The sequence below is a fragment of the Rattus norvegicus genome, chromosome 4, assembly GCF_021556685.1.
Source record: "Rattus norvegicus strain SHRSP/BbbUtx chromosome 4, alternate assembly SHRSP_T2T, whole genome shotgun sequence".
NCBI lineage: Eukaryota > Metazoa > Chordata > Mammalia > Rodentia > Muridae > Rattus > Rattus norvegicus.
In genome coordinates this window covers 166,834,145-166,861,411 of record NC_141537.1, presented here as the reverse complement: position 1 = coordinate 166,861,411, position 27,267 = coordinate 166,834,145, and the positions used below count along the sequence as shown (strand labels likewise).

Here is a 27,267-nt window from a genome sequence, read left to right as displayed (position 1 = left end):
TACCCAAAGACCATACATGGACTAACCCAGGACTCCAACTGCATATGTAGCAGTGAATACACTTCTTGGGTCACCAGTGAAAGGGGAAGCCCTTGGTCCTGACAAGTTTGGACCCCCAGTGCAGGGGAATGCCTGGGGTAGGGGCGGTAAGGTGGGTGGATGCAGGGAACACCAGTATAGGGTAGGGGTAGGGGGAAGGGTGTTATGTACAGGAAACCGGGAAAGGGAATAACATTTTAAATGTAAGTAAAGAAATATATCTAATAAAAACAAAAACAAAAACAGAGTCACCAAGAAATGGGACTCTGGCCAGGATCAGTCAGTTCTCCCAGTGAAGCAAGTGGTTAGCCCTATCCTATGGACTGTTAACTACAGCAGGTGTCCCGTATCTCAGCCTGGGATAGGAAGAGCAGCTTGCAGCTGAGCAATTTCACTGAGGTCTGAGGTTCTGATTGGAAGGTTTGAATGTGGAACTAGTATTGTGTCTGCCTCAACATAAAGGAGTGGACACTTGAGGTTTCATAACTAAATACTTTTACAGCAAAGTAGCCAGAAAAATAAATATGTATTTGTGTGAATATGTGTTTCTGTGTGTGTTTTTTGTTTGATTTTTCACAAAAAAAAATTAAGACAAATGTCAAGAAAACAATATCTTCAAGTTTTTCATGTCACTGTTTTATTACTTGTGAGTTTGGTGCTTCATGTTTTATGTTTCACTTTAGTTAAAGAAACAAAACTGGACTGTCAATCATTTTCAATTCTTCTCCAATCATTATATCTTTCAAGTGGCTAATTGTGCCACTTAACAGTTTACAGACAATTCAGAGCTCATTGTACAAAACTAAGCAAAAGCTGCTGCTCTTTGAGTTTACATTTATAGACACGCTGTTATCTATCCAAACAAACAAATAACAAACAAAAACCACCCATTGTGTGTTTGGTATCTGTTAATTACCCTCCTCCTTCCTCAATCACACTGGTAGGCCCCTTATCTCCCATTAATGCTATGGTAACGATTATGACCAAACAGTTATGGACTTCTTGCCCACAGTTTTTTCATGATGTTCAAGGAGGCAACGATATGCAGAAAGCATATACAAATGTGCCCTGTGAATATGGTGATCATCTCTGGTAAAGATGACACCCTCTCATTAGAGATAAGATACAAACAGGTCTCAGCACCCTTGATATTTATGTGGGCACTGTGATATAAACCTCCCAGATGAGGGAGAACTGTGGGTTTTCTAGAACAGAAGTAATGATGATTTGAGGGTAGATTGAAGTTAGTAATGTAGGAGAGAATCAAAGGTCCTCTCTGACATACCCTTTTAGGCATCATGCTTGTCAGTGCATCGTCAGTTCCCCTTCTACTCTTGAGCTATCTGCCATTTACCTGGGCTTGATTAACCACTGTCTCTTGATTTTAAGAAGAGGTTAATTTGATTTCATCATAAACAAGAACCAACGTGGAAAATCTACAATCAAATGAAAGTAAAGTTTATTGATAGATGTGAACATATTCTGCAAAGTGTGAGCTCATAGCAACAGATTATTGAAATCAAATAATCTTTTCCATCTTCTGTTTATTCTGTTACTAATATTGATTTGTTACTATCACTGGTATTAGTATTATCATTGTTGTTATTGTGATTATTCTGTTATATGAGGTCAACCCTTTCTACATTCTATCTCTGTGAATTGTCTAAAGTATTCAGCATGTGAAGCATCACTAGAATGTGCAACTTCAGTAGCAATGTGTGCACAGCAAGCTTTAAACGAAGGGCTATTGATTCAAAAACCAGCTTTCATAGTAAAAAGAATAAAAGACAATATATTCTGGAAACATTTTGAATGACCATGCCTCCACTTTCAATGTATAACGAGTTTTTGGAGTTTTGAAGTACCTAGAAATTCATAAATCAAGAAATTTCCATCATCCATTGTTGGTGTATCAGAGAGGTCTTTGCAGAAAGATGGGAGAAGACACTCTAAGCCTTCAGGTTAGTGGAATTTAGTGGTTCGCTATGTTCGTAGACTTCATGGAGTTTTTTTTTATTAATCAAATCTATTTTTTTATTAACTTGAGTATTTCTTATATACATTTCGAGTGTTATTCCCTTTCCCGGTTTCAGGGCAAACATCCCCCTCCCCTTCTTTACGGGAGTTCCCCTCCCCATCCTCCCCCCTGCCGCCCTCCCCCCAACGATCTAGTTCACTGGGGGTTCAGTCTTAGCAGGACCCAGGGCTTCCCCTTCAACTGGTGCTCTTACTAGGATATTCATTGCTACCTATGAGGTCAGAGTCCAGGGTCAGTCCATGTATAGTCTTTAGGTAGTGGCTTAGTCCCTGGAAGCTCTGGTTGCTTGGCATTGTTGTACATATGGGGTCTCGAGCCCCTTCAAGCTCTTCCAGTTCTTTCTCTGATTCCTTCAAGGGGGGTCCTATTCTCAATTCAGTGGTTTGCTGCTGGCATACGCCTCTGTGTTTGCTGTATTCTGGCTGTGTCTCTCGGGAGAGATCTACATCCGGCTCCTGTCTGCCTGCACTTCTTTGCTTCATCCATCTTGTCTAATTGGATGGCTGTATATGCATGGGCCACATGTGGGGCAGGCTCTGAATGGGTATTCCTTCTGTGTCTGTTTTAATTTTTGCCTCTCTATTCTCTACCAAGGGTATTCTTGTTCCCCTTTTTAAGAAGGAGTGAAGCATTCACATTTTGATCATCCGTCTTGAGTTTCATTTGTTCTAGGCATCTAGGGTAATTCAAGCATTTGGGCTAATAGCCACTTATCAATGCGTGCATACCATGTGTGTTTTTCTGTGATTGGGTTAGCTCACTCAGGATGATATTTTCCAGTTCTGATCATTTGCCTACGAATTTCATAATCTATTAATGTTAGTTCTGACACAGGTTACTTAGAGGACTAGAGCTAACTTCTAAGATAATTGGTCTCTAGGCCCACACCATGTCACCACTTCTCTGTAGTTTGAAGCAGTCTTTGCTCAAACCCTTTCTTTCTAGGAATTCTCATCACAAATGCAATGGCAAATTCATAGAAAAAACCACATTATTTCAGCTTCAAAAATCATTATAGTGTGCAATTGAACTAGATGTCATTCGATAATATACATCAAAATTTCTAAAATTTCTATCTCCTTGAATCCTATGACTTCATACATAGAATGTCTTTCTTAGTATTTATGAAAGTATGTTTTTTCTAGTTTTAAAACTCAGAACAACAAAATGCTATAAAATAAAAAGAATGTTCAGCAGTGAAACATTATCTAATTAATTTATGCCATACATAAATTATTGATAAATATGTAAGGCTTAAGATATCTTGAGATCAATATATGTAAAATGAAGAAAAGCTTGTAATTTATTAGAAAAATTACTATCAGAAACATGTATGAAATTGGTGTAGTCGTGTACAGCTGTAAAGCAAAGGCAGAAAAGTGTTACTCCAGAGGTGTGTGAATGTGAGAGCAGCTGGTGGTCCACAGCAAGGTACAGCTACATTAAAACAACAACCACAACAACCACAAAAACGAACAAGCCAAAAACACAACACTGGAAGAAACCCAAACTGAGGCATGGGTCTGTAGCTCTGGGGAGGAATATTTGCTGATATTCCAGTATCATGAAAACATCAGCAGTAACCACTGCATATGAAATTACATCAATGTTCATAGATTCTTCCATTTATAATTAAAAAGCTAGAAGAGTGTAAAGGAAGACTTTATCAGTGGAAATGTGAATTCTTTAAAGGCATTGCTAATAATAATTAGAAGCAACAAGCATGATTCAAAATCATGAATTAAATATAAACATAGTAGCATAAGAAAAAATTTCCAACAGTCTGTTAAAAAGTTGCAAGTAGAGGATCTTCAGTCCCTCTTTTTCCTAGTAGTTTTGCTAATGACACTTGTTTTGCTCTCTCTGGAGTATTCTTGTTCTTAAACATCAAATATCATTTATGTATATTTCATTCATAGTATATGGAACCATATGTTCCTCCTTTGCTCTCAGAGTGAGCTTTCAAATGTAATTTCCTCTTTTCACTTTGGTCAAGAGGAGGGGCAGAAGATCTTGAGGTTGAGTATTACACAGAGAAATGTTAGTTCTGCCTTTCGTCTTGGAGCCTCTTACAGTATACAGACCAGGAGAGGTAAACATTTCCCCAATTGGGGGATCCATTCCTTCTACCAGCATCACTTCAGTGTAGAGACCAAGGTAACAATAACCGCACTATTGATTTTCTATAAAATGATCAAATATATTCAAGAGAATTATACATAGTGTAACATGAGAGTGGGATTGATGCAGGAAGCCCTGTTGGTTGTGTTAGATCATGTTAACTCTGGTAGCACGAGAAAATTGTAATTCTGCACTGGTGATCTTCTTGTTGAGTAGGCTGGGAATAATTATTTGTGTACTGTGAAATTAAAGTAGAGGAATCTATGGAGTTCATGAGTCTTTAACTGTGCTAAATGTTTATATACTATCCATCTGAAAGATGTGCTAATAGGATCCAGGTAAAATGGTCAGCGTGTAAATATACTTTTACAGCAGCCTGACTGAATACCTGAGTTTGATTCCTGAAACTCACATGAAGGTGGGTAAGAGAACTCACTTTGTAAAGTTGTTTTCTGGACTCATGCAACTTGGATTGGGCACACCTATCCCAAGAGCAATATTAATAAAAAATTTTGAAAAATAATCCTGTAATTAAAGGATTCTTTCTTTTGTTAAGGAGTAAGGCAAAAGAAGATTCACTTCAGTAAACTTCATACATTAAAAATCTAGAAAAGAATGCATGTGCAGCTTGTTTTTATTGTCTTCTGGTTCTCAGCTGAGTTTTTAATGTGAGGGAAAGGCCAGTTACAAATGCTTACTGTTTATTAATGCATTATGTTATTGTTATTTTTATGTTATATGTGACATGACTGTGTACATGGAATGATTTTGGATTGAAACTTAATATTGTATCTTCTATGCCTCTCTCTGTTGCTCCCACACCCCACCAAGCAAAGTCCCCTTTCTACTTTCCTCGTTGCTGCAGTTACTAAAAATTACAAAGCATTTCTGTAGACTTTGAATCAGGAGCTCCTGATGAGATGGTCTGGATTGGATTATCTGACTCAATAGGATCTTTTCTAGTTAAATACATTTACCAGGCTTAATCATGGATGGGAATGTGTAGATAGTGGCTGGGTGGAGAGGTTGGAGATCTGAGCTGATTGGGCCTCAACCCAAGAGATATTTAAGTGTCTTAGATCACCTGCAGAAGTGTATGGGGAACTCTGAGAGTCATGTATATATGTAAAAAAAGACTGTAATATCATTCAATATTAATATATTTATCAAAGTATGCAAATAATTTCAAAGCAACATTTTTATTTCTAAGGCATTGAGACTTTGTTATTTGCATAATTTTTCAATGATTTCCACTGATACCAATTTTACCTAACATTTTTATATGCTGAATAATTTGAACAAACAAGCTGTGCTAATATCAGAATGACTTAGTAGTAAATTTTTAATTCTTTTCATATTTACTAGAAAGTGTTGTTGCCATTAGAATTATAAACCATTTTAATACAAGTCTGCAAAGGGAAATCACCTCAATGGAAATCGAGGTCATTCCTTGTCAGGATGTTTGTATCATTAAGGGAATTAGACAGACCCCACCTTTCCCAACCTTCTGTATTATCAGTCCATGTACCTTCCTAAAGGTGGATATTTTAACATTTTCTTTTAGAAACCACCCAGGAACATATTTTAACAGAGAACATACTCTACATACTCCCAAGATGAGTGAGCAGGAGGTCATTTTCTCCACTGAGAGATTTCATAAGTCTTCAGGGTTACAGAACCAGGTGAGGCCTGAGGAGACTCAGTCGTCCAGAAAAGCTGGCCCCAGAGGTAAGTGTTTTAAGTGTCTAAAATCACTTTTAAAATGTATTTTAAACTTAATAATTTAAAAATATCCTACTGGCTTTTATTGAAATGTATAATGTTCCATTTCATCTGGGCTTGGTTAAGCACCAGGGTGAGAGGTAAGAAAAGAGTATTGATTGGAGGATAATTATGTACAAAATTGTGAAAAAATAAAGCAAGATTTAAAATAAAAAGGAACAGAAAGAAAAAATATAACCATATGTCTACTTCTCGGATGTTTGCTTGTAAAGGAATAAATCAGATTTGCTGATTAGTATAATGTCAATGTGTAAGAAAAATTTATTGGGAATCAAGAAGTGAGAAGGCATTTGGAGGTTTTCTTATTATTTAGTCTAATTAAGAAGGATTCCAAAACCTTCAAACCTAACAGTGCTTAAAAATACATGAAATGTTCTAGAGAAATGAACTCTTAAGGAAGCAAAACTTAGGCGTTAGAAACAATATTTTCACTCTCAAAGAAAGTGTTTTAATTGTCATAAATATCCAAACATTAATACTAACAGACAACTATGGTCTGAAAAAACACAAAAAAGTTCTAGAGGAAGAAAATTCTAAGGAAATGAAGCTTATGCATTAGAAACAATACTTTCACTCTCAAAGAAAGCATCTTAATTGTCAGAAATATCCCAACATCTAATGCAACTAGCCAAGAATTGTCCATCAAATTAGGAAGTTTCTTCCTGAGAATAAAGTTGCAGATGAAGGGAGAGGGGATGAGAGGATTAGATTGTGTGGGGATGGCTAAACTCCAAAATTATCAAAGAATAATTTGGTTTATTAATGAAACTGAGGAAATCTCAATTTTTACTCTTTTTTACTTACTCTGCACAAGCTGCTGCTATAGCTGTGCTCCAAGCTGAGATCTTTTTCTTTTTTGTAGTGGTAATTAGAGGCATGAGTGTCAGATTCCAAATACACTAGATACACCAAAATATTTAGTATTATATTGAGCAATTTGAAATTACAGGGAAAAATAGATAGTTGAGGACCAGAGCAGCTGTCGTTCTCTACCAGTTCTCAGGAACATCCAATCCCTCTTTATTTCCCCTCCATGCCAAATTATCTTTCTGGTGGACTGCATGCCCCTGCTTTACCAAGTAAAGTAAAGGTACCAAGTACCTTGTACTTGGATTGCATCTATGCCTCTAGTGATATCTGTAGAAGGTACTTTTGTTCCTATAGAAATGGGTGAGGTTACATGCCTATCATCTAGCTCCTGTTAGGCTGAGTCAGGAGGATTCACAATATAGGACAACCATTGTACAAACTTTTGTGAGACTTCACACCTATATGATTTCTTGAGTGGCTACATTTTAGGTAGAAATGCATACTTTTGAGAGCACATTTTCAGTCAGTTCATATCAAAGACTTGTATAAAATTCCCTTTGTTTCCATGCTACAAAAATTGTAATTAGTACTGAGGGGTGGTCTTTTCATGGAGAATTTCTTGCTTTGTTTTGTTGATTTAAGTGTGTTCAGTCCCCTGTCTGCTCATTGTGATAGCTCTCGGAATCCCCCTTCGGCTGGTTATCGCTGCTGCATTGGTGTCACACAGTGAGTAATTGAGATACATCATGTTTGAACTTGTGTCTAAAAAGTAGCTTTAGACAAGAAACATGCAGTTTTACACTCTATTCTTTGTCCTGCTTGTAATCACTGGATGAGACAGAATCTCTGGATATTAGTATTTTTTTTCCTGACATACTGTAGTGTCTGTTCTCTTTCATAACTAATCTGTTAAATCTGGGGCTGTTGGGAGTTGCCTTATTCTGTCATGTTTTTGGTTATGTACTTTCTGAGGACTTGGTGATAGTCTTTTTTTTCTGATCTCATGTGATTGTTAATCTTACATAAATATTTTATGAGAGACCACTATGCAAAGAATCGGTGTCCTTATTTTTCTATTTCTTCTATATACATTGAGGTTATGCTTAAGTCAAAAGAGTTCATTTGTACAGAGGAATTTAAGGTTAAAGTTTATTGGATTCCTCCACATTGACAGAGGAAATCACTTACAGGCTGTGCTAAAACATAGCTATGTGTGTGGATATATTGCATTCCATATGCTCCAAAAAGAATTGTGCTATTTCTTAACATATTTAGTTCATATTTTCATGGTGTGTTAACTATTTATTGAATATTTTACTTAGGTTATAATGTGTAAATTTGTGCTTCAAAGAATGAAGTGAATGGAAGTTACTCCCACCAAAAATTTTCAGTTGTATTATTTACTTTACATGCAATTTATTTTTGAGAAAATTGATGTAACTGTTTCTATAGTGAATTAGTTGAAGTGCTAATGTATAAATGTTAAAGTACCAATGAAAGTAATGATATGTATTGGCTGTCAACGTGAAGCTTTTTGTGTATTCTTAAAATTTAATATGTACTCTTTCTAAGAATTATTGATATTACATCTGTGACTAATTTAGTTTTTCAGTATAGTCAAAAAAAACATGGACTGCAGGAAATTCCAAACCACCACCATAATTGCAGCTCCATGCAAAGTGACATTGACTTAAAGGAAGAAATGCTGAGAAAAAAGTCTATAGACTGTAGTACAGGCAATGATTTTCTGGAATCACTCAAGAGAGAACAGAAGAGATGGTACAGCAAAACCAAGACGGTCGTAAATTCCTCACCACATACAGGTATGTAGTGGGAATGAGGAATGTGAATACAGAACTGCATTACTAGCCACTGTGTCTTCTCTGGAAGCTTTGAAGTCCAACCAGCAACTTAATATGCTGATGATCGTTGGGTTAATCATTTGGGGGATCCTTATGTCTGACACTGACTCTTACTGCTCCATGGAAATGAAGTTACAAACAAGTACCCCTGAAAATTTGATTGTTTCTCTGCGAAAATCTTAGTCTACAACTTTGTTGCTGACAGGACGTGGAACTTTTTTTAAATAAGAGTGTATTTATCAACTATTTATGCTAAAATGAAATTAGAGCATTTACAAAGATAAAGTTTCAAGATTAATTTGCATACGTGTGTTTTTTTGTGTGTTTATGTATATGTGTGTACCTGTTTACATCTGACATTTTTTTTTTATTAACTTGAGTATTTCTTATATACATTTCGAGTGTTATTCCCTTTCCCAGTTTCCGGGCAAACATCCCCCTCCCCCTCCCCTTCCTTATGGGTGTTCCTCTCCCAACCCTCCCCCCATTGCCGCCCTCCCCCCATAGACTAGTTCACTAGGGGTTCAGTCTTAGCAGGACCCAGGGCTTCCCCTTCCACTGGTGCTCTTACTAGGATATTCATTGCTACCTATGGGGTCAGAGTCCAGGGTCAGTCCATGTATAGTCTTTAGGTAGTGGCTTAGTCCCTGGAAGCTCTGGTTGCTTGGCATTGTTGTACTTTTGGGGTCTCGAGCCCCTTCAAGCTCTTCCAGTTCTTTCTCTGATTCCTTCAACGGGGGACCTATTCTCAGTTCAGTGGTTTGCTGCTGGCATTCGCCTCTGTATTTGCTGTATTCTGGCTGTGTCTCTCAGGAGCGATCTACATCCGGCTCCTGTCGGTCTGCACTTCTTTGCTTCATCCATCTTGTCTAATTGGGTGGCTGTATATGTATGGGCCACATGTGGGGCAGGCTCTGAATGGGTGTTCCTTCAGTCTCTGTTTTAATCTTTGCCTCTCCCTTCCCTGCCAAGGGTATTCTTTTTCCTCATTTAAAGAAGGAGTGAAGCATTCACATTTTGATCATCCGTCTTGAGTTTCGTTTGTTCTAGGGATCTAGGGTAATTCAAGCATTTGGGCTAATAGCCACTTATCAATGAGTGCATACCATGTATGTCTTTCTGTGATTGGGTTAGCTCACTCAGGATGATATTTTCCAGTTCCAACCATTTGCCTACGAATTTCATAAACTCGTTGTTTTTGATAGCTGAGTAATATTCCATTGTGTAGATGTACCACATTTTCTGTATCCATTCCTCTGTTGAAGGGCATCTGGGTTCTTTCCAGCTTCTGGCTATTATAATACATCTGACATTTTTTTGAGAGAGTTGGACTGTTTGTAACAAAGCAACCCTTTCTGTAGCAAACAGGAGAGCTTCAACATGTTGTGCACGCAGTGCAGCCATGTGAGTGACAGTGACTGAAGCTAGAAAGATGAAAAGATCAAACATCATAAGGAACCTTTCTTATCCTTCGCCATGACTGGTCTTCTTTAACTGACAAAGTTTATCAATCATCATTAAATATTTTTTTCAGTATTTAGAGTTCACAAAGACCTCTTGCATATAATCTCACCACATTGTGATAGTAAGATGTGACAATTCTCATTATGTATGGACTAATATATTTACAATTGCTACATTACAAAACATGTGACAGAAAAAATTCTAAAAACATATTTGAAGTATTCCAAACCCATGGAAAATATTTTGTTTCATTACTTTAGAATGACTTCATTGTCTGAAAAGGGTAACTTAGTGATTTAATTATTATGAATATGTGGTTGTGGGAGGGGGATTATAACTTTCTGAACAATCCAGACATTCCAGAAAATTTCAGGCCACTATGAGGACCACAAGGCTATATGTTCACAGAAAAATGAAGGTTGGAGAAAAAGTTTGTTAGTAAAAAATGGCCATTCCCAGCCCCTCACTAAACAAAATATTCATATTGATGTGACTTCGACACCAAAAGTGCACACAATTTAAAATACTCAAATTGAAATATTTGGCATGTGGTCATACCATTGAAGGCATCAACATAATCTCAAAAATAGACTATGAACAAAAAAAAACTTCCTTTATATGTCTCTTATTTTTCTTAAGATAAGAGCATGCAGCACAGACCATGGAACAATGCTAAGAGCACAATATTATATAGATCATTGTGGGGATAATACACTAGATCTGCAGATCTAGTAATCTACAGATCCAGAATTCTGCCATCAGTTTAGCTGTCTCTGAGTAGCACATGTTCATTTCTTCTTTTCTAGCCCCTGGTATCTTACAAGCTTCTGCTTCATAGAGTTGGGCTGCTTTAGAAACCTGATCTGCATGGAATCATAAGGTTGTTCCATCCTTAAGTTCATCCATGTCAACCATTTGGGTTTTAGTGTAAAAAATGATGTCATTCTCCAGTCAAGGGTGACTTGGAACTCATGGTATACCTAAAGCTGGACTGGAGTTCACTGCTTAGCCTTGGCTGGACTTAAAATAGTGATGATCCTACTGCCTCTCCCTTTGGAGTGCTCAGGTTATAGGCATAAGTCATCGTGCTGGGCTGATTCATTTCCCTTTAAAGGATGAATTGTATACTTTTGTGTGCTCATGCTACATTTTCTCTACTGATTCATCCATGATCAACACATAACCTATTTTTTCTTGTATCTCTATGGTTACAAACAATTTCATATAGAACATGGGTGTGCAAGGGTCTCTGGGCATTTTAGAATCTCAATTTATGAGATCAGTGGGATTTTACTCCCCCTCCACAGGCTTAATAAATATATTGATCTGTCAATAGAATACCACAAAGTAATAAGTTTAACCATTTATCTTCTCTGTTGTAGGCAGTGAAATTGAAACATACTGGTTCTGCTATGGTATAAAATGTTATTATGTCATCAAGGATGGAAAATCATGGGATGAATGTAAACAGACCTGCCAGAATTCCAGTTTATTCCTCCTGAAGATAGATGATGAGGACGAACGGGTACTGTAGACACTTGCCCCTTTACTCTCTTAGAATCTGTATCTAACCATGAGTTACTCAATCCAGATTTGTTTTTAATTGTATATGGTTTACCTGTAACATGTTCAAAACTGTGGGATCCAGGTCTGTTAACAGGAGCCTAATTACTACAGAGACACTTGTATCTTTCAGTCTTATCCCTTTCTCATAAGTTTAAAAGAGAATATCTCAGAAAGCACATCTTTCGCTGATGAATTTTAACCCTTTGTTATGGTACATCCTGTGGCTGACAGCTTTTTATTCAGTTTTTTATTTGTTTAGAGGGCCAAATAAACCCCCAATGTCTTGAGTTTGCTCTTTGGAATGTGGAAGTGAGGATGCCTAAGATGAGTAATCAGATGACAATAGGGAAAGTGGTTGAGCTCTCGACCTGTCTGTAAAACGAGATGATGTGACAAATGTTAAATTAAATGGTTGACCAGTTAGCTGAATCGAAATTTTCACTGAAATTGTCCATATTTTTACAGCATAGTATTCTTATGTTTTGAAAAAAAAAACATATCCATTTTAAAAATCACTATTTAAAAGAAAACATGTTTTTCAAGATTCTGACATTCATGGTTAAATTATTACTAATCAAATCTCTTCAAATATTAAGAGTATACTTTTTTAGAGGAATGATTTCAGAATCACTTTGATTCCTTGGTATTCATAAAATGGTACAATATTTACACAACAATGTAATACAGGGATAAATAACAACATAAGATTTTTAAAATTTTTTTATTTTTTCCATCTTCAGTAAATTGGGTATTTCTTTTCTTTTCTTTTTTTTTTTATTAACTTGAGTATTTCTTTTACATTTCGAGTGTTATTCCCTTTCCCGGTTTCCGGGCAAACATCTCCCTCACCCCTCCCCTTCGTTATTGGTGTTCCCCTCCTCATCCTCCCCCCCCTGTCGCCCTCCCCCCAACAATCTAGTTCACTGGGGGTTCACTCTTAGCAGGACCCAGGGCTTCCCCTTCCACTGGTGCTCTTACTAGGATATTCATTGCTACCTATGAGGTTGGAGCCCAGGGTCAGTCCATGTATATTCTTTAGTACTTGGAAGCTCTGGTTGCTTGGCATTGTTGTACATATGGGGTCTCGAGCCCCTTCAAGCTCTTCCAGTTCTTTCTCTGATTCCTTCAAGGGGGGTCCTATTCTCAGTTCAGTGGTTTGCTGCTGGCATACACCTCTGTGTTTGTTGTATTCTGGCTGTGTCTCTCGGGAGAGATATACATCTGGCTCCTGTTTGCCTGCACTTCTTTGCTTCATCCATTTTGTCTAATTGGATGGCTGTATATGCATGGGCCACATGTGGGGCAGGCTCTGAGTGGGTGTTCCTTCTGTGTCTGTTTAATCTTTGCCTCTCTATTCCCGGCCAAGGGTATTCTTGTTCCCCTTTTAAAGAAGGAGTGAAGCATTCATATTTTGATCATCCATCTTAAGTTTCATTTCTTCTAGGCATCTAGGGTAATTCAAGCATTTGGGCTAATAGCCACTTATCAATGAGTGCAAACCATGTTTGTTTTTCTGTGATTGGGTTACCTCACTCAGGATGATATTTTCCAGTTCCAACCATTTGCCTACGAATTTCATAAAGTCATTGTTTTTGATAGCTGAGTAATATTCCATTGTGTAGATGTACCACATTTTCTGTATCCATTCCTCTTTTGAAGGGCATCTGGGTTCTTTCCAGCTTCTGGCTATTATAAATAAGACTGCGATGAACATAGTGGAGCACGTGACTTTTTTATATGTTGGGGCATCTTTTGGGTATATGCCCAAGAGAGGTATAGCTGGATCCTCAGGCAGTTCAATGTCCAATTTTCTGAGGAACATCCAGACTGATTTCCAGAATGGTTGTACCAGTCTGCAATCCCACCAACAATGGAGGAATGTTCCTCTTTCTCCGCATCCTCACCAGCATCTGCTGTCACCTGAGTTTTTGATCTTAGCCATTCTCACTGGTGTGAGGTGAAATCTCAGGGTTGTTATGATTTGCATTTCCCTTATGACTAAAGATGTTGAACATTTCTTTAGGTGTTTCTCAGCCATTCGGCATTCCTCAGTTTTGAATTCTTTGTTTAGCTCTGAACCCCATTTTTTAATAGGGTTATTTGTCTCCCTGTAGTCTAACTTCTTGGGTTCTTTGTATATTTTGGATATAAGGCCTCTATCTGTTGTAGGATTGGTAATGATCTTTTCCCAATCTGTTGGTTGCGGTTTTGTCCTAACCACAGTGTCCTTTGCCTTACAGAAGCTTTGCAGTTTTATGAGATAAATTGGGTATTTCTTATTTACATTTCAAATATTATTCCCTTTCCTGGTTATAAAAAGATTTAATGTCAAGAAATACACTAATTTCCACTTGATACAGTAACCATAACTGATTTTTAATGTCTATTATTATTATTATTATTATTATTATTATTATTAGTTGTAGTAGTAGTAGTACTGGTAGTAATAGTAGTAGTAGTATTTCACTTCTTAATTTCTCACGGACTCCCTCCTGGTCACTTCCTCCCATAATCTATATCCCATTTCTCTTTCTCCTCTGATGAGTTGGTGGGCCCCAAGGTTTCCTAGTACCCTGGCACATCAATTGTCCATGACGCTAGCTGCATCTTTTACCACTGAGTTAGAACAAGGCTCAGCCCAGTTAGAAGAACATAAGCCATGTACAGGCTTCAGTTTTTGAGACTGCCCCATCCCAGTTGTTCTGGACCCTTATGAAAAACCACACTTCATTTGTGCATGGAAGCCTAGGTTCAGCCCCCTGTATTTTCTTTGTTTTGTGGTTCTGATTCTGAATGCCACAGCGGTCCAGGTTTCTGTTAGTCTTTCTGTGGCATTCCTGCTCCCTTCAAAGCCCACCATCTTTTCAAATATTCTTCTGTAAGTCCCCAAGATCTATCCACCGTTTGGCTATGGACATCTGTGTATGTATGATTCAGCTGCTAGAGGGATCCTCACAGATTACACACAGAATCATGTCTGCAAGGATAGCAGAGTATCACTAATGATGTCAGAGATTGATGCTTTTCCATGGGATGTATCTCAAGTTGAGCCAGTTATTGGTTGGCTGTTTCCTCAGTCTTTGTTCGATCCCAAAACACTGCATTTCTTGTAGACAGTGTAAGTTTTGGGTCAAAAGTTTGAGGGTATGTTGCTGTGCCTATCATTCCCCTGGGTTTGTTTTGAACATAGTATGCAGACTCCCTAGGCTGCATTTAGTCACAGTTAAGGATAACCCTGTTGATTCTTGTGTGCTTCCCATATCCCTGGATTCCATCTTTTCATGGAGATGTCCCCTACACTGCCCCCATCAGTTGCAGATTTCCATTCATTATCATTGCCATCAGGCATTCCCTTCCTCCCCTTCTCATACCCAATATAGAACCCACACTTTGTTCATCATCCCATCTTCCATGCAGTTCTCCCTCTCTCAGCCTTTTGACCATTTAATTTCTGCTTTTAAGTGAGATTTATGCATCCTTGCTTGCACCTTCTTGCTGTCCATCCACTTGCGTGTATGGAGTGTATAGCATGGGCATCCAAAATTTATAGTTAATGTTCACTTATAAGTGAATACATACCATGTAAACCCTTTTTGGACTTGCTTATCTTACACAGGATGAAATTATCAAGTTCTATTCATTTTCTCCTGCAAAATTCATGATGCCTTTGTTTTTCAGAGAGGAATAGTATTCCATTGTAAAAATGTACCACATTATTTATTCATTCTTCAGTTGAGGGACATCTAAGTTGTTTCCACTTTTTGGCTATTAAAATCAAACTGCTTTGAACATATCTGAGCAAGTGTCTCTTTTGAGGGAAGGTGGAACATCTTTTGGGTATATGCCCAGGAGTTGTATAGAGATTTTTCTAAAAAACAAACAAATTGATTTCTAAATTTTTGTAAAAGTGTGCCCTCCTACTAGCAATGGAGGAATGTTCCCTTTTCTCCACATTCTTGGAGCATTTGCTATCCCTTCAGTTTTTAATCTTCGCCAGTCTTTTTGGTATAAGATGGGATCTCAGAGTTGTTCTGATCTGCATTTCCCTGATGGCTAAGGACTTTGAACATTTACTAATATATTTGTTTGCCATTCATGATTTCTCTGTTGAGATTTCTTGTGTTTAGCTCAGGCATAGAAGTTGTAATAGAAGAAACTGATTTGTCTGTGAAACAAAATGCCAACTCTAAAATATTCTTGCCTTAATTGTGAGTTCAAGGAAAGGGCTTAGGTACATAGTGAGACTTGGTCTAAGAAACACAGTCCCAAATACCACATCTCAGGACACCTGAAATGTTTATATAAAAAAGTGATTGAGCTGACATAGTATTGATATAAAATTTCTACTAGTAGTAAGTCACTAAAGAAATGGTAGGACTGACCATTGGGAAGACATCAGAGAATGTCATAGAAATGCAGGGAACTTTTCGTGCTTGTTCTGTCATCTAACTGACAGAAATTTCATCATAAGGTGTGCTCTTTCCTTTATAGAAGTTCCTTCAGCAACAGCTTATTACAGACAATTACTGGATTGGATTTTCATATGATAAAGAAAAAAAGGAATGGGCATGGATTGAAAGTGGACCATCTAAACTGTGAGTTTCTGAACACTTCAGACTCTTCCCACTGGTGTGGGAATTGGGAGGAATGTGTGCAAAGACTTTTCTCTTCTTTTACATGACTTTACTAATTTTCTATGATCTCATGGGTAAAGAAAATTTGCATACGGAAGTTTCTGAGCAGATTTTAAAAAGGGAATATATATGGTCAAGGAACTGAGCAAAATTGAGTTAATACTGCATACATCTCAGAATTGTGTCTTCTACATTGCAAAGGGCACTAAAAAGTCAACAATTTGAGATGGTGTGAAGTGACTCAATGATCTTGACAGATAAAATGGGTGTGAGTCTCTGAGACATTCATGTGATTTTTATTGATGGTAGCTTATACAATTGGTGGTTATTTATAAATATAAGAACATGTTTATATACAGCTAAACCTTCCATTTCAATGTATTGTGGAAATCTCAAATTCTTTTCCTAATTTTTAATCTAATAGAAAACTGTTCACTGATTATCTTTATTAACTGTATTTTTTTCTGAATTATTTCATATACATAAAATTTTTATGATCATATCACCCTATACTACTATTAAAAGCTCTTTACATGTGTTGTGCTAACTCATTTTAAAGTAATGTTCATAGGTATGTGTTTGTAATTTATTCACTGGAAAAAGGAAACTCACAGTGGCCACACCCTCAGTAAAGAATTGAATCTCCCATATAAAGAAAGAAAAACTAGAATGTAAATGTGTACACTCTCAGGATTTGCATTTTTATACTAATTAGCTTTTGTCTAGGTGAGCTTTTCCCCATTGTACTAAATTTGTAGTTGCAATAGGCTTCAGCTATGAAAATTATATGAAAGGAAGTTAGGGGTGCTACAAAACTTTGTTGCAAATAATGGTACCAGATTTGTGATTGCAATTGGCTTTATCTATAAAAATTATATAAAAGGAAATTAGGGGTTTTGCAGTGCTTGTTTGCAAATAATTTGCCATCTGGTGTTCGGTCAGAAAATACAATTTCAGACTGCTCCTGGAGTGACCCAGTTCCACAGTGCTCTGTACCCAGATCCTGTGAAAGAGCGAGTGGGACTCTCAGAAGTGTTGAGAATCGTGAGAGCACAGTTGAGAACATCACTTCTTCTCACATTCTTGGCTCAAGAGAGACCCACCTGTAACCCTCTGGACACAGGCACCAAGGAAGAGTCTGGAATAGGATCTTTCTAGTATCTGCCTATACCAGAGCTGACTTTGACACAGTGCTCTCTGTATCCAGATCTCACTGAGAGAAAACTAGTCTCCAGTAGTGCTGACACATAGTCTTGAAGGAGGTTCAAGCCATTGTCAGAGACAGCAAGACCAGGTAAAACCAGAGATAATTAGATGACGAGATGCAAGTGTAGCAACCTAAGAATTAGAAACCAAGCCCTCTTGGCATCATCAGAGCCCAGTTCTTCCACCAAAAACAAATACTGGATATCCCAACACAGAAAAGCAGGATTTGGATTGAAAACTCACATCTCTTGCTGATGATAGAGGATTTCAAAAGGACATAAATATCTCCCTTAAAGAAATACAGGACAACAGATATAAACAAGTAGAAGCCCTTAAAGAGGAAACATGAAAATCCCTCAAAAAATTATAGGAAAACACAGCCAAACAGGTGAAGGAATTGAACAAAACCATCCAGCAAATAAAAACGGAATTAGAAACAATAGAGAAATCACAAAGGGTGACAAGCCTGGCGATAGCAAACCTAGGAAGAGATCATATGTCATTGATGCAAGCATAACCACCAGAATACAAGAGATAGAAGAGAGAATCTCAGGGATAGAAGATATGATAGAAAATGTTGATACAACAGAAAGAATTGTAAAACAGAAAAAGCTCCTGAACAAAAACATCCAGGAAACCCAGGACACAATGAGAAGATCAAACTAAGGATAATAGAAATAGAATAGGGCAAAGATTCCCAATTTATATGGCCAGTCAATATCTTCAACAAAATTGTAGAAGAGAATTTCCTAAAACTAAGGAAAGAGATGCCCATAAACATAGAAGAAATCTACAGAACTCCAAATTGATTGGACCAGAAAAGAAATTCCTGTATACGAAAGAGGACCCAGCATTTTGCTATATACAGGAATCACTTCAGTGACAAAGACAGACACTGTCTCAGAGTAAAGCTGGAAAACAATTTTTTAAGCAAATTGTTCCAAGAAAAAAGCTTGAGTAGCCATTCTAATATCGAATAAAATCGACTTTAAACCAAAAATTATCAAAAAAGACCATGATTGACATATGACAATCATCAATGGAAAAATCCAGCAAGAGGAACTCATAATCCTGAATATCTATGCTCGAAATGCAAGGGCACCTACATTGATGTAAGGAAACATACTAAAGCTCAAACACATTGCACATCACACAATAACAGTGGGAGACTACAACACACCACTCGCAACAATGGACAAATGAGGTAAATATAAAATAAACAGAGACACAGTGAAACTAACAGAAGTTATGAAGCAAATGATTTAACAGATGACTATAGACAATTTCATTCTAAAACAAAAGAATATACCTTTTTGTCAGCACCTCATGGTACCTTCTCTCAAAGTGACCATATAGGCTGTCTCTAAAGAGGCTTCAACAGATATACGAAGATTGCAATAATTCCATGCATTCTATCACATCACCATTGTCTAACGCAGGTCTTCAATAACAACAAAAATGACAGAAAGGCCACATACATATGTAACTTAACTATGCTCTACTCACTGAAATATTTGTCAAGAGAGAAAGAAAGAAAGAAATTAAAGACTTTTGAATTTAATGAAAATGAAGGCACAACATATACAAACTTATGGGACACAAAGAAAGCAGTGCTAAGAGGAAACTCATAGCCCAGAGTGGCACCAAAAAGAAACTGGAGAGAGCATATACTAACACCTTGACAGCACACCTAAAAGTTCTAGAATAAAGAAACAAATACACCCAATAGGAGTAGACTGAAGGAAATAATCAAACTCAGGGCAGAAATCAACTAAGTAGACACAAAAAGAACTTCACAAAAATCAAGAAAACCTGAATCAGATTCTTTGAGAAAATCAACCAAATATGTAAATCCTTAGCCAGATTAACCAGAGGGAACAGAGTATCCAATTAACACAATCAGAAATGAAAATGAAGACAGAAAACAGAATCTGAGTAAATTCAAAAAAAATATCAGTTCCTACTGAAAAGCCTATACTCAACAAAACCTGAAAATCTGGATGAAATGGACAGTTTTCTAGACAGATATAAGGTACTAAAATTAAATCAATATCAAATACATCATCTAAACTGTTCAACAACTCCTAAAGAAATATAAGCAATAACTAAAATCTTTCAACCAAAAACAATGCCCAGGGCCAAATGGGTTTAGTACAGAATTCTATCAGAACTTCATAGAAAACCTAATACCAATACTGTCCAAATTATTTCACCTAACAGAAACTAAAGGACCACTACCCAATTCCATCTATAAAGTCACAATTATGCTTATATCTAAATGACACAAAGACCCAACAAACAAAGAATTATAGAAGAATTTCCCTTATGAATATCAATGAAAAAATAAACCTCAATAAAATACTCACAAGTCAAATCACAGGACACATCAAATGATCATCGATTATGGTCAAGTACATTTCGTCCCATGGATGCAGGGATGTTTCAATATATTGCAATCAATCAACTAATTCCACTGTATAATAAACTTAAAGAAAAAACCCCATGATAATCTCATTAGATGTTGAGAAAGCATTTGACAAAATTCAATACCCCTTTATGTTAAAAATCTTGGAAAGATCAGGAATTCAGGGCCCATATCTAAACATAGTAAATGCAATATACAGCAAACCATTAGCCACCATTAAGCTAAATGTAGAGAAACTTGAAGCAATCCCACTAAAATCAGTGACTAGACTAGGTTGCCCACTCTCTCCCTAACTATTCAATATAGTATTTCAAGACTGAGGTAGAACAATCAGACAACAATCAAAGGAGGTCAAACGCATACAACTTGGAAAGGCAGAAGTCAACATATCAATATGTGCTGTTGTCATGATAGTATACTAAAGTGAACCCATAAATTCCCCCAGATAACTACTAATCCTGATAAACAACTTCAGAAAAGCTCCTGGATATAAAATTAACTCAACCAAATCAGTAGCTTTCCTTTAGTCAAAGGATAGACAAGTTGAGTAAGAAATATGGGAAACGATATCCTTCACAACAGTCACAGATAAATAAAATAACTCGCGTGATTCTAACCAAGCAAGTATGACAAGTCGCTGAAGAAAGAAATTGAAGAAGTTTCAGAAGATGGAAAGACATGCTATGCTCATCACTGGCAGGATTAATATTGTAAAAATGGCAAACATGCACAATGCAGTCTACGGATTCAATGCAATCCCCATCAAAATTCCAACTCAATTCTTCATAGAGTTAGAAAGAGCAATTTGCAAATTCATTTGAAATAACAGAAACCCAGAATAGCTCAAACTATTCTCAACAATAAAAGAACTTCCCTTTTGTTGTTAGAACAATAAAACCCTGACGTCAAGCTGTATTACAGAGCAATAATGATAAAAACTCTATGTTATTGGTACAGAGACAGGCAGGTACATCAGTGGAATAGAACTGAAGATCCAGAAATGAACCCACACATCGATGGCCATTTGATCCTTGTCAAAGGAGCTAAAACCACCCAGTTAAAAAAATAGCATCTTCAACACATGGTTCTGGTTCAACTAGAGGTCATCTTGTAGAAGAATGCCAAAGATCCATTATTATCACCCTGTGTAAAGCTTAAGTCCAAGTGAATCAAGGACCTCCACATGAAACCAGATATAGTGAACCTAATAAAAGAAAAATTGGGTAAGAGTCTTGAACATGTAGACACTGAAGAAAATTACCTGAATAAAATTTCAATGGCTGATTTTCCAAGATCAAAAATGGACAAATGGGACCTCATAAACCTGCAAAGCTTCTGTAGTGCATATGACACTGTCATTAGAACAAAGCAACAACCAACAGATTGGGAAACAATATTTACCAATCATACATCTGATAGAGGTCTAACATATAATATATATAAAGAACTCAAGAAGTTAGACTCCAGAGAATCAAATAAACCTATTGAAAATGGGTACATATCTAAACAATGGATTCTCGGATGAAGAATATCGAATGCCTGAGAATTACCTAAAGAAATGTTCCGCATACTTAGTCATCAGGCAAATGCAAGTGAGTGAGAACAACCCTGAGATTCCACCTCACAGCAATCACAATAGCTAAGATCAAAAATTCAGTGACAGTAGATACTACAGTGGATGTAGTGAAAGAAGAACAATCCTCCGTTGATGGTGGGACTGCAATGTGGTACGACCACTCTGGAAAGCAGTCTGGCCTTAGACAATTGGACAGTACTAACTAAGAACCAAGCTATACCACTCCTGTGCATATATTGAAGCATATATTGAAGAGGTGCTCCAACATATAACAAGGACACATGCTCCACTTTGTTCACTGCAGTCTTGTTAATGCTAGCCAGAAACTGGAAAGAACCCAGATGCACCCTCAACAGTCGAATGAATACAGAAAATGGGGTACATTTTCCCTATTGGGTACTACTCAGCTATTGAAATAATGAATTTATGAAATTTATAGTCCAATGGATTGAACTAGAAAATGTAATCCTGAGTGAGTCAACCCAATTACAAAATGATACACATGGTGTATCCTCACTTGTAAGTTTATATTAGCCCAGTATCACTGATTACACAAGATATAATCCTCTGACCACATGAAGATCAAGAAGAAGGACAAGCAAAGTGTGGATGCTTCAGTACTTCTTTGAAGGGGAAACAAATATACTCAGATGTGGAAATACTGAGACAAATTTGGGAGCAGAAACTGAAGGAAAGGCCATCTAGAGACTGGCCCACTTGGGAATCCAGCCCATTTACAGCTACCAAACCCAAACACTATTGCTGATGCCAAGAAGTACATACTGACAGGAAGCTCTCTTCTTGGATGCTATGACAGAGCATGACAAATACTTGCAGCCAACTTCTGCACTGAGAGCAGAGTCCCCAGTGGAGGAGTTAGAGAAAGGATTGCAGGAGCTGAAGGGGTTTTCAACTCCACAAGAACAACAATACCAGGCACCCTGAGCTCCCAGCAATAAACCACCATTCAAATTGTACACATGGGCAGACCCATGGCTCAACCTTCATATGTAGCAGAGGCTGGCCTTGTTGTGCACCAATGGCAGGAGAACCCCTTGGTTCTGCCAGGCTTGGACCACTCAGGTTTTTGGGGTGTCAGGGCACGGAGGTGGGAAGTGTTGGGTGGATGTGTAGGGGAAAACCCTCGTAAAACAAGGGGGAGGCTGGATGGGATAGGGTGTTTATGGATGGTAAATCGGCAAATGGGATAACATTTGAAATATAAATAAAAATATCCAATAAAAATGCTCCAGCAACTTATGATGCACACAGGTAATTTTTTTGCACCAATTATACTCTAGGCAGTCTGCTAGGTGTTTTATATTCACCAGTTCAATGCTTTGAACTATTGATTTGGAACTCGATTCCTTGGCTGAATTGGATTTACATTTTAAGTGTCAGAAAAACTGAAGTATCTTTAAGTTGCAGGCTTTGACTCTTTAACTTGTTCATTGTATTTCTTTAAAATAATTCTTCTAACTTGAGTGTCAGGTGTTACATGCTTTTATTCTCAGCGCTGGGGCATAGTTTTTAGTGAGCAGAGGCCAGATCATCTCTGCGTTTGTGGCTAGCCTGGTCTCCAGAGCTAGTTTCAGTACTGTCAGGACCACACAGAAAAACTGTTTCAGAAACCCAAAGCTACAAGAAAAAATAGTTCTAAAAGAAACAGTTTGAAGAGCAAAAGCTTGAGGAGGCTGTAAATTTCCCAGAAAGTTGCTAAGTCCCCATAAGGACTAGCGTTGTCCTAAGCATTGTGGGCAAATCTATTCAGTTTATTATCTCTGTCTGTATTTCCCTTTGTGATTTTTTTCTCCTGAATGTCTCATCCTCCTTTGTTAAGATGAGATTCTGCTAGTTCTGTCTACTTTACCACATAAGTCTTCCCTTTCTCCTTACAACACGAGCATGTAAGACAATGTTTGTATGTCACAATCTGTTTTTACTTTTATCCTAGCACTTTTAAACACAAGATAACAATGGGAGAGGAGAGTCAGCATAAAATAATTCCTTGGCAATATTGAAAATTAGTTTTCCTGCTGACCAAAAATTGCAAATGTGAAAATAGATTGGGATATTGTGGTAACAAAGGGACAATGTTTTTTTAATGAGCTTAAACAAAAGAACATATTTTAGTAATGAACTTAGGATTAGTTACATATTATATCTACTTTGGCATGTAGAATTTTTAAAATCAAAACATTTCAGTGAATGTTCTGAACTAAACAGTTGCCCCTTGTTGTTTTTGTTCCTTAGTGCCTCAAACACAATGAAATTCAATGAAAAGCTTGGAGGATGTGTATTCTTATCTAAAACAAGACTAGACCATACTGACTGTATAAATTTATACAGCTGTATTTGTGGGAAGAAATTGAATAAATTCCCTGATTTACTCTCCAATTAGTGTTAAAGGTAAAACTGAAATATCCTGTTTCTTACTTATTTTTTGTAATAATTCATAACTCCTTAGAAATAAGTGTTTTGATCATAGAACTTCATTTGCAGTGAAAACAAAGAGACAATCTGGAAGATTGGTGAATGTTCTGGAATCTGGAATCTGACTTGACAGAGCAGAGGACATCTACCTTCCTGGTGGATACAAGATAGATCTTTGGACAGGCTTTCCCCCAAAGCCTGGATGAATGTTTTATTTGTTTTCAAAATTTCCATAGAACTAAATAAATAACCCTAATAAACAGCCTGAGTATTTTATTATGAGTAGAATAAATCATCTTAAGTAAAAGCATAATTAAGAACTAGTATATAGCATTTACCCTTCTGTCTTCCCTGCTTGCTGAGTCCTCTGGAGAAACTTGAGGCGCTCTGGATATCAGCGGGACCTCCATTTTCCATATATCAGTCTTCCCAATTTCATCAGACCTGTGGCTCCTGAACAAACCTGCAGATCCCAAACCATCAGACCCACGGATACCCATTAGAAGCCTGCCACACCAGGAACATTTTTTGCAGAAGGACTAGAAATAACAAAGAGAGAGGAATATAAGCAATAAAAGAATCATAAAGTTAGGGAATCCTGGGTTTCGGAAACCTAAAGAAGAGAACAGGAATGACAGATAAAAGTATCAGCAACACAGTGTAGGAGATTAATGAAAGAATCTTAGGTGTAGAGAGTACAAGAGAAAATATTAATACATTAATTAAAAAAAGTGAACTCTAAAAATTTCCTGATACAAAACATCCAGGAAAACTAGACTGTCATTGAAAGAACTAAGCCAAGAATAGTAGAAATAGAAGAAAGTTAAGAGAATAATAGAAATAGAAGTTAAGAGCTCTACATTCCAGAAAGTATTTTCAACAAGTCATAGAAAAATAATTCCCAACCTAAAGAAATAGATACATATAAACATACAAATGCCTATAGAACATCACTTAGACTTGACCAGAAAAATAATCCTCTTCCCACACAATAATCATAACACAAATCTCCATAACAAAGAAAGAGTATTAAAAGAAACAATGTGGAACGGACAGATAACATACAAAGCGTATCTATCAGAATTACAATGGCCTTCTGATCAAAGACACTGAAATCTAAAAGAGCCTGGACACATATGTTGCAACCCCTAAAATTCTTCAGATTCCAATCTAGATTAAAATATCCTGCCAAACTCTCAATCACACCAGTTGGAGAAAAAATATATTTCAAGACAAATCCAAATTCAAAAAGTATCTGCTCACAAATCAAGCCCTTCAGAAATACTCAAAGGTCCAACCCAACTCAAATAATTAAATACATGAAGACACAAGAAATATGTAATGTTGTGGTTTGCCCTGAATTTATCTGTATTTTGATGCTAATTCCACTGCCCCAAGGACAGCTGCCAAGTCACTTACTTAGGAATCAGGTGACTTCACCAGAACCTTCTGCCCATTGAATTTGAAAAGTACATGTGAGGGGCAGGTACAGGATAGAAGGAGGCCTGTCATTGGAGGAGAAGGAAGGATGGGCAGGAGAGAAGTTTGAAGGAAGAGGAGGACACTAGGACAGAAAGGAGCGACAGGGCAGAGGAGAGGGTGAGAAGCCATGGCAGGTGATGTTAAAATTCTTCTGTGTATATACAGGTTGTTAGTAATGCTCCTAAGGGATGGATGGTACCGGGCTTTGTATGTTTAAGTGGGCAATTATATCTTATCAATTGTGTCAAACATTATTGTGTTGTGTGTTCTTTTATGTGATGGTTTGAGTGTAGGAAAGTGTGCGGCTGCAGGAGACAATGGGCCTCCGCTGTGTTGTTATGTGATTATGCCAAGATATCTCACAGATATCTTGGGGCACTGCAGTGGGGACCAAGTGGTGTAAAAGACAACAATACTTTTTATTTTTTATAATTTACAACAAGAAGAAACTCCATACCTTCAAAAAGAAGGGAAGCACACACACACACACACACAAACACACACACACACACACACACAGAGAGAGAGAGAGAGAGAGAGAGAGAGAGAGAGAGAGAGAGAGAGAGAGAGAGAGAGAGAGAGAAACTAACATCAAAAACAACATCAAAATTACATGAAATAGGAATTACTGGTCATTAATAATTCTCAACATCAGTGGATTCAATTCCCCAATAAAAGACACAGTCTAGCAGAATGGATGGAAAAACATGATTCATCTTTCTTCTGCATACCTGAAACATGCCTTAAAAATAAAGGTAGACATTACCACAGAATAAGCTACTAGAACAAAGCCTTCCAAAAAACGAACCTCTCAAGATTCCCCTGCATGAGCTCTAACATATTCTCCTTTAAACCATGTCTTCTTAATTAGTGATTGCCATAGGTTTATGGTTGTAGGGCGCCTAATGGAGCAAGAAAATATACCAATGGCCAAATCACCAAAAAATGAATCATTTTTTTGTAGTACCTGTCACCTAACAATAGTAATTCATTAAGTGCAGAGGGTCCTCTACTCTTGTATTCTTTCTACTTACTCTTCCAATATTTTCTCAGAGACTTGGTGTTTGTGTTTGGGGAAGAGGTTTATCGCAATGGTCCTATATGGCTGAGCACACATTCTGTTTTCACTTGGACTATGACCTGACCTACTTCTCTCTACTGATTACTGTCCACAAGAAGAGGAAAGTTCTTAACCCAGGTTGAGTATATCCCAGTATCATAGTTTGAATATGCTTGACATAGGGCTAATAGGAAGTGTTGCCTTGCTGGAGAATACATGACCTGGTTGGAGCAAGTAAGTCACTGTGGGGACAGGCTTTGAGAACCTTCCCATAGTCATGTGGAAGCCATTCTTCTCCTGACTGCCTTTGGATTAAAATGTAGAAATTTCAGATCCTCCTTCAGCACCAGTGCTGCCTGCATGCTGCCATACTCCTGTGTTAGTAATGGAGTGAACCTCTGAACCTATAAGCCAGTCCCAGTTAAATGTTGTATCATTTTTTACTGGATATTTTCATTTACATTTCAAATGTTGTGTCTTGTGTTTCATTGGTCATGGTGTTTGTTCCTAAGTATTCATTGTGTTCAGTACTTTATGAACATTTGACACAAAGTAGAATCATATCACAGGAGGGAACCTCAATTCTAAAGTGCCTTAATAAGGTCTGGCTGTGCATAAGCTGGTAGATATTTTCTTAACTAGCCACTGATGTGTGGGGGCCAGTTAGATTGTGATTGCAACCTCTGGGCTAGTGGTCTTGGCTTCTCTAATAAAGAGGGCTGAGCAAGCCTTGGGGAGTAAACCAATGATCAGCAATGTTCCTTGACCT

At 37.3% G+C, this 27,267-nt stretch overlaps 1 protein-coding gene across 4 annotated transcripts; it reads left to right on the top strand.

Moving 5' to 3' along the window:
- The first annotated feature begins 1,060 nt into the window (after positions 1-1,060).
- On the top strand, positions 1,061-24,218 carry Ly49s7 (Ly49 stimulatory receptor 7). 4 transcript variants are annotated; one of them, XM_087658488.1, is made up of 8 exons: positions 1,061-2,000; positions 5,763-5,926; positions 7,433-7,516; positions 8,395-8,613; positions 11,499-11,641; positions 16,174-16,277; positions 23,777-23,932; positions 24,026-24,218. In XM_087658488.1, the coding sequence occupies exons 2-7, from the start codon at positions 5,815-5,817 to the stop codon at positions 23,922-23,924; spliced, it is 810 nt and encodes a 269-aa protein (XP_087514614.1). In that variant the 5' UTR covers positions 1,061-2,000; positions 5,763-5,814; the 3' UTR covers positions 23,925-23,932; positions 24,026-24,218. The 4 variants fall into 4 exon arrangements, with proteins under 4 accessions (XP_087514614.1, XP_087514616.1, XP_087514615.1 ...); XM_087658490.1 differs by lacking the exon at positions 1,061-2,000 and adding an exon at positions 4,121-4,234 and having other exon boundaries at positions 7,466-7,516; XM_087658489.1 differs by lacking the exon at positions 1,061-2,000 and adding an exon at positions 4,121-4,234 and having other exon boundaries at positions 7,442-7,516.
- The last annotated feature ends 3,049 nt before the right edge of the window (positions 24,219-27,267 follow it).

Excerpts from the sequence above, each read along its gene's own strand:
- Ly49s7 (XM_087658488.1), top strand. The coding sequence starts at position 5,815 with ATGAGTGAGCAGGAGGTCATTTTCTCCACTGAGAGATTTCATAAGTCT. Across the intron at positions 5,927-7,432 it reads CAGAAAAGCTGGCCCCAGAG|TGTGTTCAGTCCCCTGTCTG; the intron begins GTAAGTGTTTTA and ends TGTTGATTTAAG. Across the intron at positions 16,278-23,776 it reads GAAAGTGGACCATCTAAACT|TGCCTCAAACACAATGAAAT; the intron begins GTGAGTTTCTGA and ends TTTGTTCCTTAG.